Here is a 25,792-nt window from a genome sequence, read left to right as displayed (position 1 = left end):
TTTACATAATAGTATTCCCTGCATTATCTTATCACATGCCTTTGCAAAGTCTAGTAGTATGTGTCATGATGTAGTTATCCACTTAACTGACACTTTATTGTAGAAAGTGAGTAAATTACTAACGAGGAAGCCGTGGAGAGGATTCAGAGGCGAGTGACCAAGATGGTTGAGTCGCCTGTGGAATGTTCCATATAGATTGAAGGTGTGTGTGTGTGTGGATCGCAGAAGTTGGTTGATAGGAGAAAAAGAGGCAATATGATAGAAACGTTTAAGTTGCTTAAAGGGTTTTATACGATAGATGCAGGGGAAATGTTTCAGCACTTGGCTAAAGGGACCAGAACAAGGGATCATCCCTGGAAGTTAAATAAAGGTGTGGTTATCAGGGAGTGTGAGGACTAGATTTTCTGCTTAGAGAGTTGTGAACGAATGGAATGGGTTGCCAGAGTAGTCAGTTGTGAGTGCTTTGTCTGTTAATGGGTTTAAGGAGAGGTATGATAGATGAGTCTCTCTCTCGATAAGTCTTCGGACTCCATTTAGGTGCCCATATGATAATAATTCTCGTGACTGTCTTCATTATTATCTTCCCCTGACATGACCATTTACCATTTCCTATGCATTGCTAACATTCTTCTCTGGCAGTTTGTCATGACACTACTCCAAACTTCTTGGAGTTTTTCATAATCATCAGTTTTGTAGTTCTCTATAGATGTATATACCGTGTTAACTAAATTTCACATTCTTAGCTATCTCCCAAGACTGCATGATGACTCCTCACTAAAGACAAAGTTGCAACCTCAACTTTGGCAAATTCTCTAATGTTCAAATCAGATCAAGCACTCTCAAACTCCAGGTTCCTCTATCACATGCTGTTTTAGGCATTTATCTCTCAGTTGCAGCATAAATTTTCTTTCTTTCTCCTATATGTCTTTTTCTCCTTCCAGTCTGTCCCTATAGAAGTAGACCCCATAATGTTTAGTGCTCATTGAGCTAATTTGCCATTGCACATTACCACTTTTGCAATCTCCCCCTAGTCTATAACAACAACAAGGTATGTGTTTTGGCATTTATTACACACCAGATAGCTTGAAATGTGCCGTCTCCCTGAATCCTACTTTTTTTGCTGAACTACTACTCTTATTGTTAAACACTCATATGGCTAACACATATAGAAGAATGTAGAATTTATTTAAAAAAAATATATTTCATTCAATGTAACATAGACATCATTGGGGAGACAAGAGAAGATCACTTAACTACATTCAAAATATGAATCAGAAGATGAGTCACGTAGCCTGTGCTTTTACCAGCTTGTGTCTCAATCATAGCTTAGTTGATAGGAGAATTCACTATTGAGTTCAAAGGAACAAGTTGGATAATTTCTATAACTAAAAATTAAATAACCTAATCGATATTTAATTGCCATATAGTCACAGTGGTCAAGTTTTGAACAATATCATAAAATTTCACATGGTTCAATGGAACAGTCAGTCAAATTTGAATCTGTTGGAACGAAGAAACTTGGTCTGGTTCCAGCGTACTCTATATCTAGTAACAATGGCATGAGAAACAAGGCCAGACTAGTCTGATTCTAAAATTGCAATATAGTCCTGATGTTCCTGGATTCTAATCTTAGCAGAAGAGCCAGTCTGTTCAAAGTAACAAAGATAATATAAACAGGCCAGACTGGCCAGGTGTGCATCAGGTATTTTGGACAGACTGGCTCTTTGCTAAGATTGACACCTTACCATACCAGCTTTGCTAATTCTAGGGTCTACTTACCAATTAATTTGCCATCTTTACTAAAACATTGTCTAAATACCTGAAATGTTGTTTTACTTGATGTACAGGTTCTAACAGTCCATTCTAGATGTTGTTGAGATTTTCAGTGTTGCAACCTATTTTCATAGTCTTTGTATTTTATTGCTGAATTTCATAGCTAATTTATTATGGCAGTTCTTCAGTTTAGTTAGGAAATCATACAGACTTGTACCAGATTTATTTAACATCAACTGCACAAAGTAAAAAGCTGGAATTAACATTTCAATTTTGATATATAATAAATTTAGTTTAATCCTTTATTCAAGTGTAAGCAAACAAAGTTTGCACCTGAAGTATCTTCAGGACTGAGACAGCTCATGGTAAAGGTGGACCAAGCTCTCATCACTACTTGTCTTAGTAACTTCCATAATGCAAAGCACATTTCTTTGCAGACATGTATAATGCTATGCATTAAGGGAAGGGCCACTACCCAGACCGGTTTTGATCTTTATTGAATGTTCAAGTACAGGTCAAACTCAAAATACTCAGCATTGTTCCCCTCAGTAACAGGCTTACCCTGCCACTGGGAAGAACTCTCAGCATTGGCTCTACCCCATGGCAGGCTGACCCACCACCGACCAGAGCCGTTCATGCTCATATGTCATCTGAGGGGTAACAGCAACAGCCGTGCCTCAGTTAACTTCATGGGCTACAGCATTGCCACTGTGCTGTCACTGTGTGTTTCATTTAGCAGTTTTATCTTTCAGTAATTACCCCACACATCTATAATATCTTTATCTTCAGTTTTTCACACTTATCTTTATCATCTCCTCAAGTACTCTTTCTCCCAATTGTAAGTTTTCAATAACCTCAGAACCCCACCGTCTTGATATTTATTTTCTGTCTGTTTTCTGCCAAGGGAGACTTTTGTTTAACAAACAAAAGTCTCCCTTGACTTTTGTTTAACACTGCTTTGCTTTCTTACATTTTTTTCTATATTCTCTCAAAGCACATCTTGAATTACTTATCTGACTACATTTTTTTCTTTTCATTGACTGTCTCTTGAACTTCTTGAATCCATCATGAAGTGAAGTTCAGATTTTTCTATCTTTGCAGACAACTTTACCACATGTCTGTTATGGCTGAATCAATCAGTGTTTTCTTCAGGATCTGCCATTGAATTTCCAAGGCTTGATTCTTGTTTTTCAAACTCTCATTTTTTCTTGAATAATATTTATGTACTTGAGTCTACATTTCACTTCTGAAAGCTACTCAACATTCTTTTGAAAATTTGCTTGCACCTTTTCAGTATGATATTGAATTTTATCCTGCTCAAAACTAAATGGTGATCACTTTCTATTTCAAATTCTCTGTATGCCCTTGTGTCTTTAATTAATGGGAAGATATTCCTATCAACAATAACATAATCAATGTGATTTTTCTTATTTCTTGTCTTCTTTTCATGTGTCATGTGAAATTATGCATATCTTTATGTTGAAACACAGCATTAGTACTGCTATTAGATTTTCTCTTTTCTCCAAAATTTTTCCAAAATATTTCTGTGTGTTTGGTGGTCATTTTCTACTCTGCTGTTTAGGTCATCAATAAGGACCAATTCACACAATGACACTTATTTGCACCCACAGGTGGGTGCAAATAAGTGTCATTGTGTGAATCCCCATTTTGGTGTTTGTCCACATCAATCTACTAGAAACTACTTGTCATTTCCTCTCCTTAAAAATTGATTTTCTCCGGTCCCACTTTCCTGACAGCGAAATCAGGAGATTTTAATGTCCACAACATCAACTGGCTTTCCTGTTATGCAGATCTAGCAGCCAGAGATGCTGAAACATTTGCCGTCACCAACGATCTTACACAACTCTTTCACATGCAAACCAGAATACCAGATAACCCTGACCACTCCCCAAACTCCCTTGATCTCTTCCTCATCAGGTGACCCTTCCAAATACACAGTGAATGTAGTGCAGTCCACCTAGATAATTCTGACCACAATCTAGTGCTCGTCTACCCCCCCATGCAACAATGCTTACACAGCCACTCCCTCCCACACAAGAGTAGTTTAGCATCATAACAGTGCCAAGTGGGATGACCTCTGTGATTTCTCTATGCCTTGTTCCCATGGTTGGACTATTGTTTTTGGTCTTCCAATCCAAACATATGCACCGAATATATCACCAAAGTAATCCTTACTGGCATGGAAACATACATTCCCCACACGACTCTGAACTACCAACCCCTGACTAAACCCTGAGTCTACAAAAGATGTGCCAAGGCTGTTCAAATAAAAAATCAAGCATACCACAACTGGCTTACATCAAAAACTCCATCCTCCTTTGGTGTTTATACTCAAGCCCAAAATAGCTGCAAGAAAACTATCAATGCTTCCAAAACAGAGTTTGAAAGAGCAAAAAGTGGAAAATTTGCAGCCTGTCCAAACAGCAGCAGAGCTTTTTGGTCTCTTGCCAAAGCAATTGGTTGTAACTTCTGCCCAACATTATTCCGACCCCTATCATACCTAGATGGCTCTATTGCATCATAATCCACAGAAAAAGCCAACCTCCTGGCTTTTTTCTGTGGAATTGGAAGCAAAGTATGTCTTCATACTTTTGCTTCCAATGCACGCATAACTGATAATGATAAATGCCACCCAACCATTCAAGATGCCAAACCTACAATGTCTCCTGTATCCTTTTGTCAGAAAGAGATCAGAAAAATACTGTCCAAATTAGACACAAAAAAAGTCTCCTGGCCCTGATGGCATTCTGAAAGTTTGTGCACCAGAACTGACTCCTATTCTATGTCGCCTGTATATGCTCTCTTACTCCACTGATATCTATTCCACAGCCTGGAAATTGGCTTATATTCAAATCGCTGCTGTCTCACTCACCTCAGTCCTGTCTAAAGAAATGGAAAAAATCATCAATTCCCAACTCCTACACTACCTTGAAGGAACCCACCCAGTTAATGACTGCTAGTATGGATTCTGTCACTGCTGATCAACAGGAGATCTTCTCACACATGTCACCCATCTTTGGGCACTTGTCTTGGAGACATTCAGTGAATCTCAAGTGGTTGCACTTGATATCTCCAAAGCTTTTGACTGGGTCTGGCACAAAGGCTTACTAAGCAAACTATCGTTTGGTCTGTCTCAGGCTTTCTGTAGTTGGATTGCCAGCTTTCTGTCTAGACATACACTATTATTATTATTTGACACCTCCAGGGAGTTAAAGGACTCATCGAGGGAGGGCTCTACAACTTCATCTCCACCATTCATTCACCAACTGACCACAACTACACCAACGCTATCTACTGCCGACCACCACTATAGTGATGGTGGATGGTTCCTTATGCTCTCACCATTCAACTAATGCTGGGGTTCCACAAGGTTCTGTCCTCTTCCTACTATATCTCAATGACCTACTTCAGTTGACCTCCAACCCAATACACAGTTTTGCAGATGACAGCACATTGCACTCCTTCCTTTCATTTGATAAACCTTATTCTGCACAACTCACTTCAACCTACAGAACATCAACCACCACCACTGCTCTCAATTCTGATCTCCAAGCCATCCTCCAATGGGGTTCAGATAACTGCACCAGTTTCAAAAGTTAGTTCTGTCTTATTTCTCACAAAAAAAACCATGTTCCAGTATTACTTTTGACAACACCCAAATTTCTCGACAAGATGAGATATTTCTTCTTGCAATTATCCTGACATCAAGCCTCTCCTGACATAAACACATCACAACTGTTGCATCCTCAGCTTCTAAAAAAAAACTAGGATTTCTCTTTTGCTCAAGATGTTACTTCACCTCTGAACAGCTATTAACCTTATACAAATTACAGATCCATTCAGCTATTGAGCATTGCTCTCACATTTGATGTGAAGCCCCTGAAAGCTCCCTCAAAATGCTTGACTCAATACAGAGGAGAGCAATTAGACCTTATTAATGACCCATCCGTTACAAACTCACTCCTCCCACTTTCACACAATGTTTTGTTTCTGCAATATGTGTATTCTATAAATATTTCTGTCGGAAATGTTCATCTGAAATAGCATCAATAATTCTCCACTCAGGACTAAATTCCATTGGAACACATGCAGTTGCTGCCCAACATCCCTTCACAGTACACCTTTGAAACCCACAGAACAAGTTTTGTTTCCTCCTCCTTCATCCCTGCTACTGCACTACTGTGTTGTGGAAGAACAGTCTTACCTCTTATGTGTTTCCCAAGGAATACAATATACAGACTTTTAAATCAATTGTAAACAAGTTTCTCTTTTCCCAATCCACTACCCATACACTGTACTAACGTAATATAAATTGATTAACCAACCTCTCGTGTGGGCTCAGTATAAAAAAAGATGATCTTCATGTTTGGTGTTAAATACTGTAGTAATTCTTGAATTATTGCCTGAGTGTAACATCTTGTATGTGTTATTTAGAAGAGTCTCAGCTGTTTTTGTTTTCTTTGTTTTAGTAACACAAATTATGGTACTTCTCCAGTTCTACTTCTTTTTTGCCTGATGCCTCTTATGTTGATGGTGCCAGTCTTTAATTTTGTTTGTCCTACTTCCCTGACAAAATATGCAGGGTGCATTGTTTAACCAGATAATATCCCAGCCAGCATAAAATTGCATCATGCTGTACCATCATTTTGTTCTGGTTTAAGTAAGTAAGAATACAATTGGAGATACATTTCTTGTTGGCTGTATCTCAAATTGTCAGCCCATTCTTTCAGTATCCAGATATATACATCATCAGTAGTATTTCTTTCACTCTTGTGCAACCTGTGAATAAAAATTTATATGAAATTTGTAGCAAATTTTTTGCCTTGGTTGGAAAGTGCTTGTCTTTATCCATTAGAAGCATTAATGATATAATGATTAAGCTTCTTATATGTGGAGGCAGATGACTTCACATCAAATTGTCTCCAAGTATTCTTTTTACAGCACTATTCCTTTTTTGATAGCAATACAAAGCTTCTAATACTGATTTATATACCAAAACATATGTACAAACTGTACCATTAAAATTGCATCACTATTAAAATAACATAAAGTGTAAGATGACTAATATATCATCCAACATGGCCATTTGGATAGTTAAGTAACTTCCCTGACTAGGCTACTTGTTATGGAGGAAGATGATTTCACAACAAAATTGTCCTAATATTCCATAATGCATAGCACGCTTTCTTTCAAACATGTATACTGCCTGTATTATGGGAGGGTCACTATCCAAACTGGTGTCAAGTTTTATTGAGTTCTTATCAGTGGGAGATAAACCCATGAAGACATTGTGAGCTGAATCAGTGGTAGAAGTAATATTTCTACATTCTATATAGCTCTGTTTGTTGACAATTTTCTGATATATACCCTCAAGTGGTGTTCAGGCAGTTGCTTGTGCCATGATCATCCAATTGGCTGTGATTGTCTAATGGTTAGGACATTGACGTGTATCACCATTTTCCCCATATATATGGAACTATTGCTTTGATTCGACCATTAATTCACTTCTCAGTATCTACAGGTTGAGCTTTCACACCCATGAGACCTTGGTAAAGGTTGAACCTGTCTAGTAGTGACCCTTCCTATAAAGTATGGCAGTAAACATGTTCAAAAGGATTTTTGAACATGTTTATTGCCATTGTGCATTTTTGAATACTAGGGCAATTTTGATGTGAAGTTATCAGCCTTTATAACTGAGTTAGCCCAGTCATGGAATTCACTTGACCACCTAACCAGATGTAGCAGGTGATATATATTAGCCATGTCAGACGTAGTATTCATGTTCTGGTTAATGGAAATATCCTGCATGGCCAATTGGGTGCTATCATGTAAACTTTTCTATGCTCATACTTGGATAAAGACAAGAATATGATTTCTTCTCAAGTATAGTTTATTTTCTGATTTGATTGATTGTTTTTTTTTTAATAAATTTTTAATAATATTGAAACAGCCTAGTAATATAATCAAAGATGATTGGATAAAACTATCAATAATATATGGTTTTCAGTACTAGAAGTCCATATCACCATCCAAGATCACTCTTACAAAGAAGCCAATCACAACACAACAGTTTCATTTTTAGGAAACAGCTGTTTAGCCTATTGATTACATTTACTCTTGGTTCATATTAGATGCTCATATCTCAGTGTATTCATTGGTGTATGCATAATCTTGATATCTGTTTTAAAATGTAGAGCTCTATATATTCATTTTTAACAATCGTTAATTTTATACACTTACTTTATTTTTAAGTGGTTTCAGTCCCAATGATTTTGTTCAACATGTATTTATAATGTTCTGACAGCTTGTATATTCACACAACATGCCATTTTTAATTCTTGTCTTATTACCAGAATGGTCTGCCATTGGTTAGTTAGACAAGAACATATTAAATACCTCAATAATACGTGGTTCTCAGTTTTGTCTACAAAAACATAAATGTTAGATTTTATTTAGAGATTATATATATATATCCACTTAAGGGTGCTTAAGGGTCAAAGCTGTATAACTGAGAGGAGACCTACACATGGCTTTAAAGGAATGCGGAGAACCGATCAGGGCTTCTGACCTAATGTCCAATTTTCACCTTCTCGTGGTGCACCCTGTTGGGTATCTACTTGGATACTGAACGAACGAGGATGGGCTGGCAATTTGGGATTTAGCGGACCAAATTGTATTCTTATTGGTTAAACCAAAATAAAAAATGATGGTACAACATGACAAAATTTCATGCCGGCTGGGGCGTCGCCCGGTTAAACAAGACCCGTTGTTTTCGCCAGGGAACCAGGGCGAACAGCGAAAAGTCAGCTACTGGAACAAATCTGAAAACAAACGCCAACTCAACATCACCAGAGTTAAAGATCACTACTATCAACGTAAGAAGCATGAATGGCAAAGAAATGGAGCTAGCTGAGGAATTAGATAAGTACCAGATCAACATAATAGGGGTGACTGAAACAAAAAAGACCAAAACTGGTGAGATCTCTCTGAGCAATAAATACAAAATGTTATATTCAGGCAATGACAATAAAGGAAAAGAAGGAGTAGCCATAGTATTCAGCACAAAATATGAGGCTAATCTTCTTGAATGGCAGTCAGTCTCAAGTAGAGTAATGTGGGCAAATATGAGAATGGGGAACTGGACAATGAGACTTATTTGTGCCTATGGTCCCACAGAAGGTTCTACTAAGGTAGGAGTGGAGGAATTTTTTGAGGCTTTAGAAAAAGCTACTGACACAATGAAAAAGGAAAAGTTGGTCCTTGTTGGGGATCTAAATTCCAGAGTAGGAAATGATTGTGAGACATACAAAAATATTTTGGGAAAATTTGGAGAAAAGAGCAAAGCTAATAATAATGGCAAATATCTGTTGGATTTCTGCTCAGGACATGGACTGGTTATAACTAACACCATGTTCCAACATAAAAATGTGCACAAATTCACACGGAGAGAAGAGGCGAGGAATATGAAAAGTCTCATTGACTATGTTATTGTTGATAGTGATGTTTTCTCCCTGGTGCAGGACACCAGAGTGTACAGAGGATTTGAAATTGGAAGTGATCACTATTTAGTCTTGAGCAGGATAAAATTGAATTTCATATTGAAAAGAATGACATGTAAGAAAGTTTTAAAGCAAATAAAAGTTGAGCAGCTCTCAGATGTGAACTGTAGACTAAAATACACAAAGATTATTGAAGAAAAAATGAAAACGTTTGAGAACAGGTTGTCTGCAAGGATAAAAAAATCAGAACTCTCTGGTGGACACAGGAAGTTAAAGAGGCAGTGAAAGAAAAGAAGAAAACATATCAAAAGTTCCTGGCAAATAAGTCTGCTTGTGCTCTTAGAGAATATAGAGACAAATGCAAGAATGCTAAACACTGTGTAAAACTAGCTAAACAAAAGTCATGGGAAGACTTTGGCAAGAATATAGAAAATAAATATCAAGAAGGCGGCAAAATATTCTGGAGGTAGTTGAAGAAGCTTAGAAATGGAGGAAAGAGTGCTGTAAAAGGAGTTAGAGTTGATAAAGGTGACATGAAAATGGGAGAAAAAGATATCCTTGAAGTATGGAGTAATTACTTTGAAAAACTGCTAATTGAACCAAGCAGTGATGAATGCACAGTGGTAAAAACACTGACCAGGCATGCAGTCAGGAATACATATCCATACTTGAAGAAGAAAAAGCCATCAAAGGCTTGAAATGTGGAAAGGCAGCTGGAGTAGATGATATTCGACCAGAAATGCTGAAGTATGGTGGTATAAGAGTCTTACAGTGGCTGCACCGCATAGTTCAGAATGCCTGGACAGATGGACGAATTCCCGATGATTGGAGTAGAGCTCTCATAGTACCAATATATAAAAAGGGAAATAAAACTGAATGTGAGAATTACAGAGATATCCCTGTTGAGTGTTCCTGGCAAGATCTATGCAAGTATACTTGAGAAACGGTTGAGAAGAATTGTGGAAGAAAAGCTTGGTGAAGAACAAGCTGGATTCAGACCAAATAGAGGCCGTCAGGATCAGATCTTCACTTTACGACAAATAGTCGAGAAAGCATGGGAATATAACAAAGATCTGTATTTAAGTTTTGTCGATTTGGAAAAGGCATATAACAAGGTGCCAAGAGAGAAGCTATTCAATACGCTGCAGTTATATGGTGTCAATGGGGAATTATATCAAGCAATACTTAGTCTTTATTTGAGTTGTAAGTCAGCAGTTAGAATTGAAGGAAGTACAGGAAAATAGTTTAATGTTAAATCTGGTGTGAGACAAGGATGTACATTATCCCCTCTGTTATTCATTATCTATATGGATCACATTATGAAGGAAAGTGGTATTAAACCTGATATCAAAATTGGAGATGTTAATGTCAGCTCTTTGCTTTATGCGGATGATGTTATACTTCTAAATAAATCCGCTACAAGATTCTCTGACTAAATTGAATAGCTGTTGTAATAGATATGGTATGAAGGTCAGCAATAAAAAGACAAAGACAATGAAAATAGGCAGAATCATTGAAAATGTTAACTGTGTTGTGAATGGAGAACCTGTGGAACAAGTAAAACATATCAGCTACTTAGGCACGATTTTTACTGAAGATGCTAAATTAAATATAGAAATAGACAACAGAATCAGCAAAGCTGGTATGGTGGGAAGTCTATTGAATAAATTCATATGGGATAAGAGAGAAATTAGTCGGAACACTAAATTAGCTGTATACAAGACAGTGTTCAAACCAGTTTTAACTTATGGATCTGAGAGCTGGGTCAGAAGTAAAACACTTGACCAAAGACTAGAGAATGCAGATATGAGAGTCCTGAAAAAGATTAGAGGCATGAACAGATGGTATCAATGGCAATATCATATTAAAAACGAGGATATTAGGAAAGAACTTGACATTGTCAGCATCCAGGAATGCGTTAGCAGGCTGATCTCAGGTGGTATGGTTACTTAAACAAAATGGGCGAGGAAAGATTAGCAAAACAAGTGTTCTCTGCCAGGTTGGCAGCAAAACAACCCAGGGGAAGACCAAGATATAGGTGGATTGATGTGGTACAAAGTGCTTTAGACGATAGAAATATAAGATCTGATAATGTTGGATTCTTGACAAGTAACAGACTGATTTGGAGGAAAATTGTAGATAGGAAGTTAGTAATGATGTAATTTTTTTCATGTAGTACTATCATATCCTGTACACCCCTTGAGGGTATATGGCAGGAATTTGATGATGATGATATATATATATCCACTCTCTATATATATATATAAAAAGATAAGCTGAAAATTTAAACGTTTTTATGTCCCGTTTTTTTGTCTCTTCATTGTTTTGAGCCGATTAAGCTGATAAGCCAAAATTTGAAACATTTTTATGTCATATTTTTTGTCTCTTCATTGTTTTGAGCTGGGTTAAGCCAAAATTTGAAACGTTTCACATCCAACAATGCGTTTGCCTTCATGAGACAACAATTTCTTGGACATTTCAAAACAATGGAGAACCGGCTTACCAGCCCATAACTTGTGGGGGGGAGGCCCCCCCTAGTATATATATACAGGGTGTTCGGGATAAATTTGACATATTTATAATTAATTATATTTTTCCGTAAGTTACATGTATTAACACACACTTCTCTTCATTTAAAAGGTTGGACCCTTCTTCATTCATATACAAGATGTCAGAAAGGATGGATAGCTGGAACCCACCTGAATCATGGAAGAGAATAACTTGTATCATGATGATTCGTGCCGGCCATCAAAATAAGGATATTTCGACTGCTGCCCAATGCTCCCTGAATACAGTAAAAACAATCAGGCATGAACTAGAGACTTGCAATGGTGACTACGAGGATGTAGCAAGAAGAAAGATCCCTAGCAGACGATCTGATTGCGTTCGTACAGCAGAATTCCTCGCAAATCTGCAGGAACAGGTGTTGAAGAACCCTGGCATTGGAATTCGGGCTTTGTCACGTGAAATGAATGTTGCAGCCTCTACTATGAAGCTTGCACTCAATGAAGACCTCCGCTACTACTCATACAAGCGCCGCAAAGGTCAGCTGCTTACAGAAAAGGCCCGTGAAAAACGTTTGATAAACGCGAAGAAACTTCTAAGCAGAGTGAAACATCCTGCGGAACCACAAACAATCTGGTTCTTTTCCGATGAGAAAAACTTTTGCCTGGATCAAAAACACAACACGCAGAATAACAGATGGCTTGCATACAGTACAAAGGACATTCCTCGTGTAATGCAGACTAAATTTCCCCAAACTGTGATGGTTTTCGGATGTGTATCCTCTGAAGGTAATGTGATGCCTCCGCATTTTTTCCAAGAGGGCCTCAGGTTGACTTCAGATGGCTACGTGGAGTTGCTAAACACTGTAGTCAAGCCCTGGATAACAAGGGTAGCCAATGGTAGGCCGTATGTATGGCAGCAGGATTCGGCCCCTTGCCACACCTCTGGGAAAAGTCAAAAATGGTTGTCTGAAAATTTCTACGACTTCACCAGTCCAAATGTTTGGCCTCCAAACTCCCCAGACCTTAACCCCATGGATTATTTTGTATGGGGCGCAGTTGAAAAAGACACCAATCGCACTTCCAGTAATACAAAAGCCCAGTTAATGGATAAAATTAAAACAGTTTTTGCGGCCCTTCCCAGGGAGACTGTAGCATCAGCTTGTTCGAGGTTCCGAAGCAGGATTGAAGCTGTGATCGATGCTAATGGTGGTTATTTTGAGTAAATCTTGTTGATAGTATTGTAATTAACTCTGCCTGTAATGTTTTTTATCAATTCATTAAATTTAATAGATACAAAGAAGATTTTCTTTTTCCTTACGAAACTGTCAAATTTATCCCGAACACCCTGTATATATATATATATATATATATATATATATATATCATCATCATCAAATTCTTGATATGTCCCCTCAAGGGGTGTATAGGATATGATAGTACTACATGAAAAACGTGCATCAGTACTAACTTCCTATCTACAATTTTCCTCCAAATCAATCTGTCATCTGTGTGTGTGTGTGTGTGTGTGTGTGTGTGTGTGTGTGTGTACACACTAGTTATATAATAACAGTTTTATATATATATATAACTGTTATTTAATAATAATAATAATAATATATATATATATATATATTATTAAATAACAGCTTCAGCCACAACCTCGTCCAAGCTTGTCAACTCTGCCTTCTTGTGGTGTAGCCTGTTACTACTAAGAAGGCTAGCAAAATCAGAATGCATTCCTTTCAAGAAATGTTGACTAGTGCTAAGTGGTAGATAACACCTTCATCTAGTGTAATATTACTACCTTGCTAATGGAGGCTTGAAGCTTTGCCATGTTTGTTCTCCATAGTAGAAGTTTTGACCTTTATTCTTCCACCTCTCTTCTACATGCTCTGTCAGTGATATCCTTCAATGGCTTGCCAAAACTCCTCCATTCAAGGCATACTGTGAAACAGTTCTCTGCATGATGGGTGCTGTTTAGTACACAAAATGGAATGAATGTGCCAGCTTTATGATTAACTAGAAAAAGAGAAACAGTATACTGTTATATTTATTTCTTATTAATCCCTCTCACACGCCCACACACACACTGGAGGTCACAGAACTTGTAATGCAATAAGGAAAAAAAAAGCAAACTGTTTGCTGTTTGATCATTACTGACAGCAAACAGTTCTGCTTTTTTTTTTTCCTAGTTTGGTCTCTGAAGTTAAAGACAAGGAGACTGTTAATTTAGGGACACTGAAATTTCCAAGGAAGAATATCTCACTGTTAGGGTAATTTGATGTATGTAATCATCTTTAAGAGATAAACCCTCCAAGCCATGTTACACATAATTGTTGAATACCCTGTATGATGTCCAATTCAATGCATTTTTTTTTTTTTTTTTTTGGTGGGGGGGGGGTATTTTTGATTTATTTAGAAATCTTTTTTGTTTTGTTAGCTTTGTGGGAGATGTTATTTTACCCATAGTAACTATAATTTATTATGGCAACTTTTCTGGTAATAAAGTATTGGAAAAACTTATAGAGTAGTAGCATAGGACTTGTGGACGCAAATCCCACACAGGGATTTGTGTACTAATATTACTCAAATCCCAATCCAAGCATGGCCTTGATAGTGATTTGTGTACTAATATTTCTCAAATCCCAATCCAAGAATGGCCTTGATAGTGTCCCCTACGAGCTGCTATACTCAGACTCCTTCCAAGCGCAACTGGGCAGAAGGATTATTCACCAGCTGATCAGGAATCATCCTGAAATGTTACCAAAAAAAATTTAGTCCTCTACTCTTTAGTAGCCGGCCTGATGAAACCATTTTATGCTATTCTCTTGAATGGTAGAAGTGTAGTTGGTTATGGTGTGGACGCCTAGCAAGGTTATCATTTGCACTCTATGTGTAACAAAAGGAGAGACAAGAACTGGAGACAAAACATGACAGCAGCCACTTTGTACCTCCAGTAAGCAGGGTGGTGATGTTTCTCCAAGTGATGACAGTTGCCTACCACCTAGAATTCTAAATGGCATTTCCTCCCTCCTAGGAAAGCTATGCCTATAAATTTCACTACTCACCTTGCCAGAGCCCTATTTGTGGAAACAGGCCATCCCACAAGAAGGTGGGTTTGACATTGCTGAGAGGCTATGCATTCACTCCCTCACCAGCCCATAATGGTTCAGATGATCTGTTTTAGCCCCTCCTTATTGCATGTACTTCTTTAACTTCTTCAGTATAAAAAGTAAAATAATTGTCCTGTCTAAAGAGGGATAAAAAAACATATATGTAAAAATGCTTGCACTTCGACATTGCACAATAAATGCAAACATAAATAATGTACACCACTACTTAAGATATTCACCACCAGACCTAGCCTCTGTTTTTTGTTTTTTTTTAACAACTTCAAATAGCAGCTAAAACAACCATGGTATAGCCTAACTCTCCAGACTACATTTCCTGTATGATTCTTCCTGCCATAAGCACAGCACTGGGTAGATTTTTTGTAAGAAACTTGGTGAAATTATTGTCCACAACTTCAGCTGGCTTTCTTTTTTCTAATTTCATTGAATAAGCTGGAAGAGATGCTGAAGTATTTGATGTAACCAGTTCTCCTTTCAAGTCTGGTATAGAGGTCATCTCTTCTTTCAGTAAGTCAGATTATAATCTTGTACAGCTTTCTTCTACTATGGAGGGTTCAACTCTCAGCCATTCTCAACCGTCTATCCTTTGCCATTATTGTGATGCCAAGTGGGATAACTTCTTGGATGTCTCCTTTCCATGCACTACTAGGAAACTACATGAGATTTAAACATTTTTTTGATCAAGCTACAGAAATTGTTGGAATGATATTGCCTTCATTTGTATCTTCATCAAAAATTACTTGCCCAGTATCCACTGCCTTCATCTTCCAACAGACATGAAGATAGTCCAAAAAAAAAAAAAAAAAAAAAAAAATCAGCATATCATAAATAGTTATATCAAAGGTTCCAGCTTCATTGTCATCCTATATTAAGCATGCAACACTTACAAAACATCAATCAACAAATTCAAATCTGATTTTGAAAGTGTTAAATGTATTGTGTGCTATCCATTGGGTAGAAGGCACTACTGTAATAGCACAGGCAAAGATGATCCTGTCATCATCTGTCTACTCTCCAACTCTTGCACAGATAGTGAAGGTAACCTTTACTTATAACAGTATGCCACATGCTTTCCATAGTCCTTTTGCCAGAAAGCTATCGGAAGAATCTTGACTATACTTAACTAGTCATCTGCCCAACGGAATGGACATCTCCCTCTCCTCCTCCTCAAAAAAAAAAAAAAAAAAAAAAAAAAAAAAAAAAAAAAAAAAAAAAATCATTTCTATTTCTTCTATAATAATAGAGAATGTTATTAACCATCAACTTCTTCTTGGAGGCTCACATAACTCTGAATTTCACTATTATAGATCCACAGCAAATTTCCTTGACTACATCGCAGACCTCTAATCATGGTTCATGGAAAGGTTGGAGTGTGTGCTGTTGCAATTGACCTTCTTTCTTTCTCTCTTAATGGCCACTTCACTGACCCAATACCTAATTCATAATTTTGCTGTTGATAGTGTTCTTCATTTTCTTCCTCATTGCATGAGGAAAAGGAATGAAATATGCTTCAAAATCTACATACAGTACCTTGAACACTGATCTCCACCACTCTTCAGTTGAGTCATGACAATCTGGTTATACCAAAACATGGTGTTGTCTTTTATTCTTGCTAAAATATCTTAGTTCATCTCCCTTTGTTTGATAACACCTAGCCCACAAAACAAGACTAGATCTCTCTCTCTCTTTCTTGGGCTCACATTCTTAGCACAAATACATACCATTTCTGTAGCTTCCTTAGTCCCCCCCCCCCCCCCAAAAAAAAAAATCTGATGTCCTTTTTCTGCCCACTAAATTTGTAGACATGTTTGTGTAATATGATACTAGTTGACTTAGTTATGCAATTTCTAAAGATAAAATTTTATGATTGTGTAATTAAATTAAACATATATATACAATTTCTACAAATAAATACAATTTCTAAATATAAAATTTTATGATTGTGTAATTAAATTAAACATGTTCACTGTACATAACCTTGTGATAGGATTTCATTAAGGCTATGCAGATAATGTTAACTGGTGATGAATTCTGATTACTATGATTATGTATCAAATTCATTACTCTATACCAGGCATGGCCAACTTCATTCTATATGAGGGGGCCAATATATGATGAGTGGTAGCTTCATGGGCTGCACACTTTTAGACAGAACTTAAATAAAAATAAACTCTGCATTTTTTCAGGGCAATAGTTATATGTATTGAATTACTATATTTGTTAAATCATTTTACTACTGGGAGAACAATATAAAATACTTAAAACTGAGTCTCTGAAACAGTCACTGTAACCAGAGCAGAGCAAGTGACTTTCAGTGATGCGTTACTCTGGAGCACATAGAAATCTACCATTTCCACTACTACAACTTGCACAGAGAAGCAGTAGATTTTATAAATTGAGTAATCTTTTTAAAGCGATTTTGATTCCGTGTTGAGAATATAAATTGTTTCTCTCATCAGAAATAATGACTATAACTAGTATATCAATCAGAAAATCTGCAATTGAAACTAATAGCTAAATTGATAATACATATAATTTAATATAGTTTTTATCCTGCCGCAGGCTACACAAAATCATTACGGGCCACATGCAGCCTATGGGCCTGCTGTTGGCCACCTATGCTCTATACCATGCATTGTTTTTGTGCTACAGCTGGTATTAACATGAGAAGAGATCTGTATGCACCTGCTGTGGAATAAACACATTTATAGATTTCTTTCTTTTGGAACTCAAAATCTCTAAATACAAAATAATAATAAAAAGAAGAAAAAGAAGAAGAAATCTGTAAATTACTGAAACAAAGTTGATAGTATTTTTCTGTTTTATATTTCAGAGTCCAGTAATACATTTATTTTTGATTAGTATCTTAAAATATAGATACTAATCATTTTTTTATTATTATTTTTCATTAAATTTGAATTGCCAAGAAATTATATTCTTGTTTAATACTTTAAGCAAAGATTGTGTGTAAAGTATCTTCATGACTAAGCTACTTGTATATGGAGGCTAATGACTTCATATTAATTGCCATATTATCCCATAATGTAAATTGTATATCCTTTCAGATGTATATCATGCTATGCATTATGGGAAGTGCCATTACTCAGACTGGTTTTGACCTTTATTGAGGTCTCATCAGTAGGAGCCAGACCCAGAAGAGATACTAAGGTGGAAGTAATGCAGAAGGCATATATTTCTCATATACAAGTAGTGAAAAGGTGTAACACCTTATTATTAAAATACTCTGGATTAGAAATAGTTGTAGAAAGTTTTTTCACATGGTTATAAATTAAAAAGTTGCCAAGAAATTATATTCTCGTTTTTTAGCTTACATTTTATAATTTATACTATGTTTTTTAAATGTAGGAAGAACTGAAAAGAACTTCAAGCACATGTGTGAACAAGAAAGAAGATTGAGTATGCATATTAAAAACATGTTCTAAAATTGTTTTTTTAAATGCCATAAAGTATACTTGCTATTATAGGCAGAATACATGACTGAAATACTCTGCCTTTGAAAAAAACTTAATATTACAATTTAAAACAATTGTTTAGTGTGTAAATTAGACAAAGCATTGTTACTTTAATTATATCGGTATTTGCAAAAGAACCGGACACTATTTTGAAAAGTACATCTTCATGTAAAATCCATGTATTTTTCCTGGAAAGAATAGTCTTACATGAAATAATTTTGCTTTGATTAACTACTGATCCCTTTAGATTTTATCATATTTTGATCAAGTTCTTGATCAAAATGTGATAAAAGTGCTACTTTTATCTTTGTAAATTAGTACTTTTGGAAGGAAATCTGCTAATCATCTAGTTTACTTGTTTTATTAATAATTGAAAATTTCTACATAAAAAGAAAACCTAGCTGGTATTTTTTTTTCCTTTTGCAGTTGATATTTAGTGTTATCTGATAAAGAGTGAACTTCATGCTATCAGGATATTTCTCCCAGTGCTGTATGCTCAAATAATCTTAACCTTGTTCCTATTCTTATTGTATCTAAAACTAGTATTAAGTATAGGTTTCTGAAAACTATTAGAATGGTTGAAATATTTTTTTCTTTTACAAGTGGAAAATAGGCAGTCCTGGTTCGAATACCTCATTCATTCTGTGGGACTATAATGTGGCTCAAACCTTTGTAGAAAAAGAAAATTCTTATAAAAAAATTTCCTTTTGAAACAGCTGTGAGCATCACCGATTCAGATAAATCTTTTAGTACACTGCAGTAGTAATATCCATTCACTGCACATAACACTGAGCTGGATCTTTTTTTTTTTTTGGATAACTTTCTGGCTCATAAAATGACTAACTCTGGAAACTGCTGCACTGTACAAGCCATCAGTAATGATTAATGAGTGAAAGTCTGCTACATATAAATATTCTCTTCCATTCCATTGCTCCAAATTTAAATGTCAGGTTAGCATGGGTCCTGTTATGCATGCATCTACGATGTGACTAAATAAAGCCTTGAAAATTTTTCTAGTCATAATGGGATTTGAACATTATATTATTATTATTAATATTACATGACACCTCCAAGTAGTCCAAAGACTGATTGAGGGAGGCACCTACTCTACAACTCTCCATCTCCACCACTCAAATCCACCAACTACAGTGAATCACAACTAACGTCATCATCTACACCAACGTCATCTACTGCCCACTACCACCACTAGTATTTTCACAATCGCCAAATCCATGCGCATGTCGGGATTTGAACCCACAGCTTTTTGGCTGGAGAGTGGATATGCTAACCACTCGGCCAACTTGGCTGGCAAAGATACTTCCCAACTGACAGGAAATCAACCCGGTGTGGGGAGACCCTAATGGATTTCTAGTCCATCGCCTTAACCACTTGGCCATGACTGCTTCTTAAAAGACATCAATAGAAAGCATTACTCTACAACTCTTTGTCACCAGCACTCTACTACAATCCACCAACTACAGCAAAGAGCAAACATCCATGCTCACAGCGGGATTTGAACCCGTAGCCTTTTGGCGGGAGAGCAAATATGCTAACCACTTGGCCAAAAATACACTAAATATAGATCACTTGTCAACCCAAATAATCTGTAGCCATTGCACCATGAACACATGACAGGTGCTAAGTATCTAAGTCCTGTTTTGACTGAAGAAGGAAGACAAATAATTTGAAGGACAATGATAATATGGTTACCCCTGCCCCTCCAAAAAAAATTTTAAAAAGCAGATACAATTATCAATTTTTTTTTTATTATCTACAAACACCAAACATATAGTATTAATGATCTTATAATTTATAAAAAAATGATTTCATTCATGTTATTACTGTAACTTCCATGAAGTGAGTGGATTCATCATGGGAGGTACACTTAACTAGAAACATGTGTGTCATATTAAATCTTGAAATCATTAAAGAGTCAAATACTTCAACTCTGAGATTGATTAAATTTTGGATAAGTTTTCATCTTCAGTTTCTTTAAATGAAATGACCTGTGCATTGATAAGAGCTTACTTTTCTGACAGTGTATTCTTACAATCCTCAATTTCCAGTTCCTTTGCATAATGTTCTAGTTTTGAATCAGTTGCCCACTTAATTGCAAATACTTTGAACAAAAAATAATAAACCGATTCTAAACAAGTCTGGCAAACGATTGTCTGTCCTTGCTTTGATGATAAATATTTGTTTGCTTTTAAACAAACATTCCATTGTCCAGATACTTTCAATAAATTTTTACCTTCCCAGAAGTTAACGTTTTACTGTATTTTGCAATTAACCAGAAGGATGATTGTATTCTTAGATGCAGAACCTTGTCAACTTTTAGTGGCTTTCAGTAGATCTCTACATGTGCCCTTTCCCTTCCTAGGCTGACCAATACAATTGGCTCTTAGTATAGCAAATTCTGTTAAAGTGAATTCTCTTATAATAAACTATCAAAAATTTTTAGCCAAAGCTTCATAGCTAAATGAAATTCACTGCACTAAATCATCCAAACTATTCCTTCAGTCTTACAATTTTACTATAGTACAGATTGACTACCAAAATGATGGCCAATCCTTGTCAAGTGTTTTGTAGCATGTCAGTTGTAACAGTGTCACAAGCAATGATTATCTGCTGACAGTTTGAAGGCCTGTACATCCACAAAAAAAAAGTCTGATTACATTTTGTGACTGAAGTAGATGATGCAGAATTTTTTCTCCAATCTATCTGGAAACGGCTTCATGCAGGAATTCTTTTCATCACTTATGTTTAGCTACTTTTATACAAGATGTTTTTATGTTTAAATTAATTGCAAGGTAGGATTTTATTATATCTTTATTATTTGTAAGTTATTTATAGTGCTTATAATCTATATGAACCATATTATTAAGTCAAATCGTAACTAAACCTGATATTCAAATAGCAAGTATTAAACTTAGTTCTTTATTCTATGCAGATGTCCTCTTAAATGAATATGATACAAGTCTATTAGCACTTTAACTAAATTAAATAATTGCTTACAAATATCAAAATCAGCAATAAAAATAGGCAAAACATGAACATAGGTAAGAAATTAAAAAAAACGTTAATTGAATTCTCAATAATGAACTTACAAAAGAGTTAACACACCTTAACTGTTTATGCACAATTTTTGTTGAAAATGGCAAATTAAATCTTGAAATAGATAACAAAATAAGTACTGCTGGTATTGAAAGTCTATTGAATATATTTATATGAAGTAAGGAAGAAATACGAATTACAAAGATTGTGTGCATATAAGACAATATTCAAACCAGTTTTGACATGTGGATCTGAAATTTGGATTAGAAATAAGTTGATCAGCTAAACTGGATATAAGATGTGGCATTGTGAGAAAAATTGGGGCCACATTTTATTGTTCGAATAGACGATAAAACATAGCAGGTCCATATTAAAAATGAAGATATCAGAAAAGAACTTTATATTAATATCAAGAATGCAAAATCAGAGTAATCTAAAATGTACAATTAATAATATCATCTGACGAGAAGACTATTTTCAATGAAAAATGGGAGGAAACTAGTGATGGTGTATTTATGATATGCTTCCCCTCTGGGTGATGATAGATTTCCTATATTTGTAGAGCAAAGAATTTTATTGCTTAATAGCAGCAATGGTTATGGTTGATCTCTAGATAGAACAGGTTGAGGAAAATTTATGATCTATTCTTGAAATAGTCAAACTTAATTTTGGCAAATGCTGGTGGAAAATGTTTATTCTCTTCTAAGGAATAAACATTTTGTTCTCTACAGGTAGTGTGGAAAATTCAGATTTGTACTGAGAATGAGTAGTGTTTAATCACTGCTACAGTATATTATGAGCTAATTACAGAAATTAAGATAACAGAATGCTTATTTCCAATTCGCATCTTCCATGAATATTGCACATCGCCAATGTGGTGTTGGTTCTACTCTTGAGAATAGAACCAACACCAATGTGGTTGTTCTCTGATGGTTCTTGATGGTTCTACTCTGCAAGAGTAAAACCATCGCCAATGTGGTGTTGGTTCTACTCTTGCAGAAACTGCTGTGTATATTCACAAGACAAATGCCGAACAATAAACAAGTCTTGCTGAAGAGTAAAATTAAATGTGCCTTTAAGTGAAGAAATTAAGTAGAGTGAGAATTATGGTAAGATTGTCATCTTCATCATTTTCTGGAATATATTATCTGAGGTGTATTGCAAAAATGATCACCAGTCATTTCTTGATTGACACTTAGATTTCAGCTCTGTAAATGAAATACCTGTCCACTTTTTTTTTTTTTTTTTACATTAGCTATCCAGTTTACTCTGGGTCTTTCTCTTTTTTGAATTCCCGGAATAAGTCCTTCAAGGACTTACATTGAGAGTCCCACATTCCCATCCTACTATGGTTCATTCAGTATCTAGGCGAATACCTATTAACAGAGTGAACTACAGGAAAGGAAAATTTGGAACACTTAGTCAGAATCCTTGGTTGGTGCTAGGCATCTCTTCCAGACTATATGGCAGTCTCCTCCCAGTTATCTAGATTTAACCATAAGGTTATCCTGGTAAAATTATATGTATATAATACACATATTCCTACCAAGCCAGTATCTGATCCCTCTATACAATATATAACATCACAATAGTTGCTCATATGTATCATTAGTTTACTTAGTTACTGAATGGTTATCAGATCAGTTTACCTTACACATTAATTTGCTTAATATTTTTTATGAGATCATGGCAGATACATGATCATTTCTTGAATTATATTTTTTAGTTCATTTACTAGTGCAGTCATGAGTTAAGTACGTTTGTGTGTATATGTTATTATAGTGGATTCAGTCTGATTTGTAGCAACAGTGAATATGAATGTAGCATATGAATATGTCCATGGTATTTATGGATGTTTATCCTGTTTTATTTGGCTACAGAAAATTTTTGAAGCATAATATTGATAGAAATTTTACTAGTTGAAACAATTGTAGTGTCTTTGTGCATATCATAATTTAACTGTAATACATATGTTAATTAGTCAAGATTGCACCATTTTTGTATTTGGAAAATTTTTGAAGGCATTGAAACACAAAACTTAAATTACAGCTATCTTCATGACCATCATATTATTCAGTTAAATTGAACATGCTTATTGGAATCCTGAAGTTAAGTGAAAAAAAGTTCCATGACTTAGCCCATCCCAAATTCCTAAATATACAGTTGTAAATGTACAAAAGGCTACAAAAATTTGAAAGATTTACAGCCTTTTATGGATGGTATTCACATAAAAATAAATAAATTATAAAAAATAATGGTAGTCAAGCAACTCCAATTAAAGTATCATGCTGTTTTGCTAGTACAGTGTTTGATCAACTTTTGAAGATATTGGAATTTCTCTTTCCACATGGATAAGCATTTCCTTTTTAATGTGTAATTACACATTGCTCAGAATAGTAATGTTGTAATGAGTTTGCTATTTCCAATATTTAAAAGGTATCAGATGTAATACAAGAGAAACTGTTCACAAAGTGTGAATGTACAAAAGTATTGTCATTTGATTGATGCATATTTTGAAATCCCTTCATATGTTATACATTAACAAATTATATATAAGGGCTGTATTGTTAATATATATCATACAAAAACAAATTTCGTTTTAATAATGTCTTCTGCTGCTGAATGTTATTTAGTTGATTGCTGTTAATTTTCATGCTTACTAGTGATACAGTTTATGTAAAATTCCATTTGTTGAATTTTTTGGGATAGTTTTTGTTTATCTTATTTTAATCTTTACTACATTTTTTTATAAGAAAAATGTTAAAAGAAATAGAGGAGGCTAATGTTTACATATATAGTTACTCTACAAGTAACTATTTTAAAACAGTAATCTGATGAATGTATGATAACTTTTAGCAGAAAACTGAACTGTTCATGCTAAAATAATAACTGAAGCAATGTATCATTTGTGCAGAGTAAAATTCTGTGCTTAATTCAAAATTCAGTGGAAAAAAGAAAAAAAAAAGTTAAAAACTGTTGGGAATTATGTTGGGGGGGGGACCAATGTACATAATGGCATATGTAAACTTTTATTATGCTTGCCTTTAATGGTCTAAGTTATCCTTTTGTATACAGTTTCTCAGTTTACTCTAGTCATATGAATTTTTCCTCTGCATAATCTTTTACTTTTAAAGACTACTAATAGCACATAAAATTTTGATATTCCTATTTAGTTGTCATTAATCAGTTATGTATTCCAAGTCATTTCAGTTAGTATAGAATACACATCTATATTCTGAAGCATGGACATTTCATACAGAGGATTTAGTACAACTTTCAAATACAGAAATAGATGTGAAGAGTTTTTATGGAGTATGTTATTAAAGATTAGTAATAATATAATGGCCATACAATAAACAAATTATGTGGATTTAATGGATGATAATATTGATAGGAATATGATAAACTAATTAAATTTAGTATTTTGCCAATTATAAAGGACATCAGGGATCAGATCAACATTGCTTTGATATTCTTCTCATAACCTCACCAGTGTTGTCCATATGTGCTTACCATGGTTTAATCAAATAGAATAAGAAAATATCTACTTTGAGCAGATTAATCTTCTTCATTCTTAGTTTAGAATTTGTTAATGCTATTAAATTCCTCTTTAGTATCTCCCACATAGCTTTCTACTATATGTCTCATTACAATTAGCTGAAATCACTGCATTGAACCATAAACAAGAAGTTTCGGTTACTAAAAGAATGTAGTAAAAATGTTTGTGGAAATTGACCTGTAGCTTTATGCTGTTACCAAAGAGTCTGATTTTTTGTATTTCCTAGATGCCAGTATTCTGTCAGTTTATAGCTTTTTGAAATGAACTGATAAAATAATTCAAATAAATTGATTTACTTTATTTATTTTAATTAAGGGCCAAGTTTAAAAGCTCAGTCACTTGTGGGTCACAAATCAAAATGATGATAATAAAATTATTTTTTATAAATTAATTTTTTTTTTTTTGTCTTCAATTAAACATTATTAACACCTGACCTCCATGGAGTAGGACTCGTTGTGGGAGGTACAGTATTGCACACAATGCTCATCCAACTGATTCAATATGTCTGCACATTCAGGCAATGCATTCCACTCACCAACCACTTTCCGTGCAAAGAACCTACTGCTCACACTCTCATTATAGTGTTTCCAGTGATGGCCTCTTGTTCTACCCCCCCTCTCCCATTCTATGAAAAATCTATTCCATGTCAACCTGAATAACAACCCCAAACTAGCTTATATGTCTCAATCATATCCCCCTCTTCCAATTCATGAGGCTTTGCAATTTGCATTCTCTCAATATGTCCTCTTACTCCACTGACCACCTTTGTGAATCT

General features: G+C 35.3%; 1 protein-coding gene across 2 annotated transcripts in view; it reads left to right on the top strand.

Moving 5' to 3' along the window:
• Nucleotides 1-25,308, top strand: part of LOC150108340 (B-cell receptor-associated protein 31-like) — a 120,641-nt gene extending 95,333 nt beyond the window's left edge. For both annotated transcript variants that reach the window (XM_090390706.1, XM_090390708.1), the window contains exon 8: nt 18,298-25,308. In XM_090390706.1, coding sequence (XP_090246832.1) covers nt 18,298-18,348 — 51 coding nt within the window. In that variant the 3' untranslated portion in view covers nt 18,349-25,308. The remainder of the gene's footprint in view (nt 1-18,297) is intronic.
• The last annotated feature ends 484 nt before the right edge of the window (nt 25,309-25,792 follow it).

Source organism: Typopeltis vanoorti, chromosome 3, assembly GCF_054136105.1.
Source record: "Typopeltis vanoorti isolate ZY-2024b chromosome 3, IOZ_Tvanoo_1.0, whole genome shotgun sequence".
NCBI lineage: Eukaryota > Metazoa > Arthropoda > Arachnida > Uropygi > Thelyphonidae > Typopeltis > Typopeltis vanoorti.
The sequence above is the reverse complement of the archived record's forward strand: the minus strand, read 5'-3'. Positions and strand labels throughout refer to the sequence as shown.